Consider the following 10,730-nt stretch of genomic DNA (forward strand, 5'->3'; position numbering starts at 1 on the left):
GGACATTTAGTTAAGTTATTATCTAATAATACTAAAAAATATTATCTGTATTGCCATTTTATTATTTATTCCGTTAAATAGAATACCGTGTACCATATTCTTAAATATGATGAAGCTTAGAATTAGATCATTATTCTGCTTCCAGCTATTCTATTCTATTAATTGTTTTCGGTTCTTCTATTTTGCAGAGAACTTTAACCATGGCCTTCAAAAGGCCCAGAAAAAATTTTCTGGAGCAGCACCCTCATCAATTTTAGTTGTGTGCCGCCACTGCTGCTAATATACTGCATCAGACAAATTGGATCCGAATTAAACCATATGTAACAAACTAATGCAAATGACTACAAGCAGTATAAACAACATAATCAACCTTTGCAAACCACCTCGTTCAAACGGAACGAACATTCAACAATGATGTTAAACTCAACATTCAAAGTTTACACACATCACATAAAATCCAAGATACATACATGAAATTACAAAAAATTTCTATGTGAAATTACAAAAAAAATAAATAAATAAAAAATAATAATAAAATTGACAAAATGAACGTATTAATTAACAAAAAATCAATCAACATCAATATTATTTCTTTACTGTGGAGAAAATGGATTATTTGACCACTTAAGACGAGTGCAATAAAATCAGTGTTCCCCTTCAACTTCACAAGGAAGTATACAATTATTTTCAAAAAGATTCTGCGGAACAACAATTTCTTCGAAATTGAAAGAAGTCATCAATAACAAAAGTTATATTTTCTTAAACATAGCCTTGTTGGTTTTTTCCCCCTTTGGAAACGTCCTGAATTATTGTTGTTGTACGTACTTTATTAGCGTCGTTCCTAACTTAAATACAGCTTAATATATAATGATCATGCGCAATGTACGAGCATACGTACGTTAAGGTAGAATTTATTACTAAGGCGTGAAGATTTGTAATTGTTTTTAAATGGTGGTTGGTGGTTGTACTGAATAAAAAAAGTTACTATACAGTGGACATATTAATTATTCTTTAACTACTTATAGTTAATATGTAAAGTTTTCATTGTGAATTTATTTATACTTTCATTTCATGGAATGTAAATACTTTTAGGTTAGCTTTTATTAAAGTAAGTATTCAACTTAAACTGGTAAAAATTCGCGTAGCAATCTGCGAATAGTTATTTAATTAGTAAAATATTTTATTATTTGAAAGTTTTTTAAGTATTTTTGTTTTTATTACGTAAAGCTTTATTTTAATTAAAATTCAGTATCTTCTTATTAGGTAAGTTAGGTTGTATTATTACCGAGTCGTTTTAATTCATTTTGGTCGATAGGCTTTATTAATTTGCATAAAAAGTGTTGTAAAGGATTACACTCCATTGGAAATTTTTGGAGTTTTTTAAGTTTTATGGATTAATTTACTTTTACCTTTTTCACAGGCTATATTTAGTATTCATGCAATATACCTATTGTTACATTTTTAAACTCTTGTGTTTGTTAGGCAGAAATCATTTAACTGGTTTTATTATTTATTATTGTTCTGTACTGAGCTGCTCTATGTGAATTATTTCTTCAAAATCTTTCTACTATTCAAGTCGGCTTTCAGTGAAAAAACATTTTCCATTGAATGATATCATTCTTGCCATACTCTTCTAATAGTTATTTTTGTTTTAGTGAAAACTGTATCATAATATGGAACTGCTGGTTTTATTGTATCGGAGAAGTTTCATTTGTTTGCTTCCAAGATTTGTAGAACTGAAGCTGTATTCATTTTATGATCTGTGTATATGATTGTACAGTTAAGAAAATTAATTTGTTATACTTATAAGTATACTTGGTGTTAGTATTATTATTATTATAAATCCATTTATGATAGTGTTTGATTAATTGAGTAAAAAACAATAAATGTAACTATTAATTCAATTAGGTTTTATATCTATCAAAGTATTTAAGTTTTAATGCCAAGCTTAGTTTAGGAGAATTACACTGTTAATAACTGTTGCTTGAACTAACAGCTAAAATTTATTATTTATTATTGTTCTGTACTGAGCTGCTCTATGTGAATTATTTCTTCAAAATCTTTCAACTATTCAAGTCGGCCATTTTACTACAGCTAAAATCATCAATGACATGAAATTTATTTTAATGCATTGTTTTAAGTAAACTAAAATTAACATATGATTATTTTACGTTGGTTTTTAATGTATGTAATTAGGTGTGGTAAAAATATTTTTCAGGTTAAATATGGATGATGTGATCAGACATCCTACTAAGGAATTGAACATTGATCCTGGAACATGGGAAGGATGGTTCAATTCCTTCATCTTATGGGCTGGTCAAAATCCATGGAATTTTATTTATAATATTTTGCTGATTCTTTCACCATTTTTTATTATTTCTCTTCTCTTGTCTTGGAAATTAGCAAAAGCATTAGAACATCAAAAGAAAGATAAAAAGAAAAAACTTAAAAAGGAAAGTAATACAGTTAAAACACGAAAAACAAAAGGTGAGTGCTAAATTTTTGAAATTACTTTTCACTGTTTGTTTTCTTTATATGACCCTAGAAAAATGTTATTATCATGAAGATAAAATATTGTAAGCGCTATAATTCTAGTTTAGAAAGAATTAGATTGTACGCCTGTAAATAAAACATATATGTTTTAAACATTGTTGGACCTCTCTTTATGATTAATTTATTAATAATGCTGGCCATAAAAACCAAAAATAATGAACTAAATTTTTTTAATATACCATATTTAATGCTGGAGCACTTTTGAGGACCAGTTAGTCAGAATAGGGGAGGGAGTTTTAATATGTAATCTGTGTTAGTAATGTAAAAGGGATGACCTAATTCTCTCCAGTTATTAATTTATTTTTAGTTTTGTTGTCTTTTAATACACTTTTTAGTTATAAACTTCTAGTGTAGTTAATTATTTCCATGGTTTGTCACTGTGTGCTTATTATTATTTTTTAAGTGTTCTTCCTCTTCGGAGGTATGTATGCTAACTTTTTTTTAAAGCTCTGAAATGTTCTTTTTATTTGGGATTAAAAGATATGTTTGTTTTACCAATATATAGTATTTTGTTGCAATGTATGTAAAATTTTATATACGCTATTTAAATTTTCATTTAAAATTTTATTTTTGAATTTATTGATTATGAAGTTTTGTGGTTTGTAGCCTGTACTGAAGTGTATATGTTTTTATTATAAACATGGAATATGTTTTCTATCATTTTACTGATCAGCTTGTAGTTTAAAAGTTAATTTTTTTTCATTTGTAAGTAGTAATTATATGATGAATATTATTTTTATTTAATAAAAATAATGACCGATTTTTTATTAGAAAAAAGGTCTTATTTCAATTACTTATATGTGCAATGAAAGTTAGAGAAAAATGTCTGCAATGATTCTTTAATAGGTAATCTTTATAGAAATTATTAAACAAGGTAGCTATATTAAAACTTAGTTAATTTTTTTGTTGCTTGTGGTTAATATCATTACTAATTAATAAAAAGAAAAAATGTATGTTTTGAAATAAAAAAGTGTTCTGCCAAAGGAAAATGTTTGATTCTGCATTCAACACACTGTCAGTGTGTTAAAATGAGTTATTTTATATAAAGTTTACATATTCTAATTATAAAAACAAATAAAGACAGTAACAAATTAATACATTATCAAGGTAGCTCTTGTTTTTCACTAAATCGTTAGTTTTATTTAAAATATAAAAAGAAACGTGTTAAAAATATTTTGTTTTAACCATGACAAAAATAATACTGTATATATAATGGTGATGTTTCAAAACAACTGATTAATTATGAAATTTGTTAATATCATTCTCTAACTGAATAAATAAATATTTTAATTAGACGAGTACATAATTTTGCTAATATACTGTATAGACTACATCAGTAATGGGGTAGTTGTGCTACTTTGTGATTAAAAAAGGAACTATTCTATCACTTTCTTGGAAAGGATCAAGGAAAACTGGTAAAAACTTTGATCAAAGGAGTATCACAAAATGCTAATTAAATGAATAAATAAAGAGTAATAAATAAAAAAGATAGTTTCCATTTCTGTTTTAAATATATTTATTATTATAAAAAAAATTACCTTGGACGTGTTCTAAAATGCGCCAAAAATGATTTTAATGGGATTATTTTTATGTGTGTTGTTAAGAGATTATAAAAGTTTGAAGAAATAAGAGTATATAGTCTTTCAATGTTCATTGTTCTCAGTCTGACACATTTGCCCCAGTTGAATCATGTTTAACAAAAATGAAAAGTGCTTATAGATCACATTAATTATTTAAGATTGATTATTGACTCATGACGCAATTATATAAAGATAATTAATTCAATAAAGGAAATAGGAATTATGGACTGAAAAATATTAATTACAATAATTTCAGCATTTTATTATTTTTTTATCCCAGTTCATGTATAAGAATAATGCAAGACATTTTTAATTCTGTTTAGTTCCTAAACTCCTTTTAATATCGCCATTTATCATTTTGTATATGTCAAAACATTCCATAGATCTAAACTGAAACAGAATCAAGGGTCATATCAAAAACATGCTTTGAGCAATGTGATTATGTAAATGGTGAGCAATAATTTACAAATTTTTATATCATAAAGACTGTCAAAAGCATTGGCTCTGGACCATTTTTCAATACAATGGCTGGCGTCATAAAGGGGTACAGAAATATTTTTATGTGCAGCAGTTTTCTGATTTATGGATATTGACAGCAGTTCAAAAGTTTTAATGTCTATACCTTATCAGAACTTATTGCATTCTAAGATTTCTGTTTATGTTTTAAGTATTTGCTATAATATTTTTATTAAGTTAAATAATATACTTTTTCGATAAATAAATTAAAGAGCAGAATAGTGCGTTAATAATCATTTGAGAATTCACATGTTAATTTACTAGTACATTTTGATTTGTGAAAAATCTTATTTACAGTCAACTAACTGCATTAAGGTGGTATATTTTTAACAAGGAAAAAAAATGTTCTGTTTTGTCTGAAATATCATTTCTACTAAATTATCTCTACTGAACGTGGTTAAAGAAATTTTAATAAAAATAATAAACAATTTTACCCTTTTAGAGATGGGGTTGGGTATTTATCCATAGTTGTCTTTGACCTGCCTCTACTCTCTTTCCAAATTCAGGACTGGTTTGATGAAATTACAAATTGAAGTAAAATGTACTTAAAAAGTGACAGCCAGCAGTAGTATTGTTTCTCAGCTACCAGATTGATGTCAAAAAAGGAATATATGTACATCTCACAGCATATGAGCAATTTTCACAACCTCAACCCTTTGGAGAACCAAGCACTTAAGAAATAATAATTTTTAAGTTTTGTTATCCACTTTTAAAAATTCAAACCTTTTAGGTACTATGGGACTAATGGAGTCTAAATAATTTTCTTTTCTTTATTAAGATACAATATATGGCTCCCAATTGCATCAAAGTGTTAGATGAAATGTAGACTTTACAGTGCATGGCAGCAAATAGAAAATAAAAGGAAAAATACATCAACAAAATTGTTATACATAAAATAATTTTTATTGCTAGACAATTTATCAAACTTCTTGTAATTTTATGTCTTATTTTTCAGTTGGCTGAATGAGAATGTTTATAGTCTTATGATCTCTAATTATGGGATGTGATCTGATCAGCTCTGATTTTTTTTTTTTACGCCAAGGTAAGTTATTGCATAAGTAAATTGTTTACTGAGGTGCATTAAACAGTAAGTTCATCACCCTCAGTCCTTTCAGTTATTTTTCTTTTCTTTAATTGTGTTTTTTTTTTATAACATTGTAATTTGTTCTACATTCAACTATACCATTAACAGCTAAAGAAAGCTCTTATGAATAGCAGAAATGATAAATTTATGAAAAATATTTGAAGCAGTTGTGAATGTTTAGCAAAATTTAGCTGTTACATATAATGGAAGGAGACTGTATAAAGGTTATTTGTAACCGTCCACTTTTTCCTGACACTTCTATGACTATTTTTAATGGAAATTTTAGCTTGAAAGCTGAGTAAGTCTATATAAGATAAAATATTTATGCAATAAGTTCCTTGTTGATAGACATATTATAGGTTCAACTACAGACTCAAAATGAATTCATTTAAGCATCTGTATTAATTAAAAAAAGAAAAGGTCTGTCAACTTATTAAAAACTGGATATAAATTCACATTTCTTAACCAAAATGTTCTGTATAGAAAATAAATATAAATACTTACTTAAAACATTTCAGTATTTTAAGTTTTCATACATCCTTCCAATTCAGTTACATGTATTCTTTCATTAGATACCGAGTTTCTTTACTATTCTAAAACGGGGTTCACTAATAAACAGAAAGCTGATGAACAGCTGAGTGGTACATCGAAGTTAATGAAGGAATTGTGAGATTGTTTCAAAAGTTTCTTCCACATTTTTATATTAATTTTGTTATTTTCAAACTTATATACTATTTTAATAAAAATCTGAATTTTAGAAAAAATACAGAATCTCATCCATAGAAAATGTAGTATTAAAAGTTAATGTCTCTAATCATTATATCTTTTATTTTATGATTTTACTTTTGTATAATACATATTCGTTCATTTGTAAATTTTTTATGATTTCAGATACACGTTTGGTTCTTTGATGAAGTTTTATAAATTAATGAGTGTTGTGCCATTCCAAGACCATTCAGTATGAGTCAGTTGATTAACTGAAATAAATTAATCAAGTGTTATGTGTGATTTTGATTTTGCAATTAACATAATATACTAATGTTTCTAGTTCAAGTAACATTACTTAGTACTTTTAGCACCAAAGTGAATTCAAATTTATATATATATTTTTTTTTCTCTTTTTTTTTTTGTTAGTTATTTATAAAGATAAAAGTTTATTCAATTAGAATTAAAAAAAAAAAGAATGATTGTACATCATTCCATATGTATCTGTTTCACCATACGTAACTGTAGATTTCTAACTTGCAAAGTTTTATGTAAACAGTTTTTAAATGTAACTTTTATTTCTGGTTAGTTTATTGTTTTTAAGAATTATTTTAACTGACTGCATGATAGCTTGATGTACCATATTTATTCACATATAAGTCTGACTTCACGTCAAAAAGTTTAGTGAGTGTCTACTGCATGATTATCTCAATGAGTGTATATTTTTACATTTGTAAATAATAGAACACAAACATTTTTTGTAATCAGATTCTAACCTGTTCATATTTATTACAGATTATTATTAAGTTGTTGATTTAATGGTATTTATAATATGTTACTAGTAAAATCGCTTTATAAAAACAGGTTCTGATGGCCATTTTTAACTTTTATTATTATTATTATTATTATTATTTGCAATAATTCTGAAATACCAAAAATGAAACAAAATTATTAGAGATCAATTTGTGTATCTAGTTTTTTTTAATTTAAAAATAATTAAAAGAAAAATTACCATTATGTTATTACTAATGTCACTGTAATTTTATTTGTCGCTTACATTAGTGTTTGCTTAACTTTCACTCTTAATTTCATTATCTTCCCATAACAAGATCTCTGATCTATTCATTTCATTCAGAATCCTTTATCTTTTAATTTTTTGTAATAGTTTAGGAAGAAGTAAACTTCTCATTTCAGTAAAGCCATTTCTGAATCATTTAATGTTATGGTCTGTGCATTTTTAAAAAAATAATTTCTGTTACTGTTTACTCTGAATCAAATTTTCTGAAGTAGTTTCTAAAATTTAAAATATTAAGTCGTTGAAAAATTTATGGTAGCTTTGAGAAATAATTGCAATGTAAAATTTTATTTCTTATGACTTTACCTTCATAGGCCATGTAGTCGTTGCCCATGTAAGTTTGAAAATTGTTTAAGAGATAGTCTTCATCTTAATAAGAATCTTGGATATTGACCCACTGTATTTCTAGCACAGTCTTTTATCCAGACTTTACTATATCCCCTTTCTCCCACTTCATACAAAGAATAATTATTTAGGGGGGACTTGCCTTTTGGTAAGTTTTTTGCTTTAATGTGCAATAAAGCTTATTACTCTCAGCTATAATTGTTGGCATCTCGGTACAAAAACTTTTTTTGGTTCCTGTTGTCTTCACTACTGCACTTGAAATTCTCTTTTCATAAACAGTTATGTTATTTGACGTAACAAAATATATTGGTGTCTTTCAGTTTTACAATTCTGTTTAATTGAAATTGATCATTTTTGTATTGGATAGTGATTAAATATTAAAATTCAAGAACTTATCTGAGTAATTAGACCTCGGTAGTAGACAAAGAGTTGCTTTTCTTAAAGTTAAAGAAATCTTTTTTTTAAATTAAACAGCTCATTTGAATTTATTAAATGTAGTAAAATTTTATTTTATACAAAAATAAAAATCAGGAGGCTTGCTTATATGGTTATAAATATGGTATTTATTCAATTTTTAGTTGAATGTCTTATAGAACACAGCTGATTTTTATGTTTGAGTTTTGTGTTTTTTTTTTTTGTTTTTTACATTGTATAATCAATCGCTATGGTTTTTTGGAAACTTTTCCTGCTATTTTACATCTACACCATCATGTAACTCCTTAAAAGTGGCCTGGTTAAAATGAAATAAAAAATCTGTTCATATTTTTGGCCAAGAACCCTTATCTTGAAGCCAATTTACAATTACTGCCATAAATAATCTTTTATTTTGAATGTAATGCTTGTATTTTTTTTTGTTTTATTATTATTTTTTTTTAATATGTTGGTTTAAATAATAAATTTATTTTGTGTCCAATAAATTGAGATAATTTTGTGTATTTTATTCTGCTATATTATTGTTATTATATTTATATAAATCTATGTATGCATATAATTTGTAACAAATTAATAATTTACTGATACAGTTAAAATACAATTAACTAGATGTTAGAAATGTAATAATATGTAATTTTTTTTTTACTGATTTCTAACCTGTTTAAATGTACATTACTTTTTCATGCACTTATATGGCTGAAATTTTTTTTTTTTAAGTATGGTGTTTATTTTGCAATTATTAAAGAAACTTTTATAATAATTTTATTTCAAATGTTTTTCAACTGATTGATAACAAAGTTTGTTAGCCTTAAAAATATTTTAATTAATTAACAGTTTTGTGATTTAAATCATACATCAATATAAATAAAATTGTCAGTAATAATTTAATGCTTTCTTTATATTTTATTGTTTCTTTTATTATTTTTTTAATTTATGCTGTTATCCTTAATTTTCTTTAGAATTTTAGAGCATGAATGTAATAGATTTCATTAAGTCTTATCCTTGTTTAAATCACTTCAATAACTAAATAGACAACTTTTTCAAATTTAATTAATATTTCTTATATCTCGTGGCATGTATTGAAAATGAAAATATCCCCCTCAATCTTTGATATAGATATGAAATTGCGAACTTGTTTCTTCATGTTTTAATATGTTCATGCTAGCAGGAGTTTCCTCATACTGAAAGTTTTCCCTTGTGTTTTAACATGTGGAAAATTGATTTTTAATCATCTCTGATGGTTAAATTCATAAAAAAACAATAATATTAAAGATGCATTCTTCCATGTTTTTTCAACTCATCCAATGACCGGGTTGTTTTTGAAAATATAGTCTTTTAAACGACTCCACAGTTAAAAATTTGGGTTGTGATAGATCAGGGGAACGTGGAGGCAACAGCAAACAATAAATTGCACGACCACTGACAAATTTATGCAGTAGTTGAATTGCTGTACAGCATTTTGCACCATCTTGCTATAACTACCATTCTTGGTTATTAGTTTTTAACGTAGTTTCAAAGTTTGTAATAATTTCCTTATAATGTTCAGTTTTTAATATTTGTGAAAAAGGGTCACAATCCTTAATTGAGAAAGTACCATACCAAATACCAATTTTCAGAGATTACAAATGTTTTTAATAAAAAATGTGATGATTCTTCACACTGTTATTTTGGCTGTTAATATATATCTGGTAAGATGAAATACCTGCTTCATCGGAATAAAAAACAAACCGTGCAGCAGATATTAATATGAATTCAACATGTATAGATAATATCTTAGTAGTTTAGGCTGTTATTCTGTCACTCCCACATGCAAGGGCAATTATTACTGTATCCATATAATAATGCACGGTAATCTATCACTTGTCTGAAGCCTTGGCATACCAATGATAAGCAATTAAAAATTTTGTTAAGTCTGTTATTGATGTTTAATAACAATAACATCATTTGTAATGCTTTACAACTTTATTCAGTTCAGTAAAAAAGTATTTCAATGTATGTTATCGCTGTTGCTGTACGTGGTATGATACAATTTTATAGTTCATTTTTATTACAGTTTTATTCAGTGTTATTTTCATTAATTTTAATTTACTCTGTGTGTTTTATGCCAATTTGGTTTTAAGAATGAGTGATATTGTCATGAAACATAAACCAGGAAAACCCTTTAGTAGCTCTGAAAAAAAATAATCAGCAACATATATATAACCTTAAAACAAGTTAAACCTGAAACTGCAGTCAGACACATTGCTTGGAAATCAAGTAGTGCAACAGGTATTAGCTAAAGACCATTTTTAATATAATAAAGAAACTCATTCACAAAATTAATAGTAAACTTGTTAGCCCTAAAAAGAGTCGAAAGTGTCTGAAAATGATGCAAAAGTGGGACAACTTTACTAAAACCGCTAACAGAAAAAAGTTTCATTCACTTTATTTGAATAATGAG

General features: G+C 26.3%; 1 protein-coding gene across 1 annotated transcript; it reads left to right on the plus strand.

The window, feature by feature from the left end:
- The first annotated feature begins 675 nt into the window (after positions 1-675).
- Positions 676-9,160, plus strand: LOC142323368 (small integral membrane protein 15-like). The gene is made up of 4 exons (XM_075362900.1): positions 676-1,108; positions 2,219-2,487; positions 5,605-5,691; positions 6,625-9,160. Exons 2-3 carry the CDS (start codon positions 2,226-2,228, stop codon positions 5,610-5,612), a joined length of 270 nt encoding a protein of 89 aa, XP_075219015.1. The 5' UTR covers positions 676-1,108; positions 2,219-2,225; the 3' UTR covers positions 5,613-5,691; positions 6,625-9,160.
- The last annotated feature ends 1,570 nt before the right edge of the window (positions 9,161-10,730 follow it).

The sequence above is a fragment of the Lycorma delicatula genome, chromosome 4, assembly GCF_047948215.1.
Source record: "Lycorma delicatula isolate Av1 chromosome 4, ASM4794821v1, whole genome shotgun sequence".
NCBI classification, from domain to species: Eukaryota; Metazoa; Arthropoda; class Insecta; order Hemiptera; family Fulgoridae; genus Lycorma; species Lycorma delicatula.

What these genes read in the sequence shown, in the direction of transcription:
- LOC142323368 (XM_075362900.1), top strand. Translation starts at nt 2,226, where the DNA reads ATGGATGATGTGATCAGACATCCTACTAAGGAATTGAACATTGATCCT.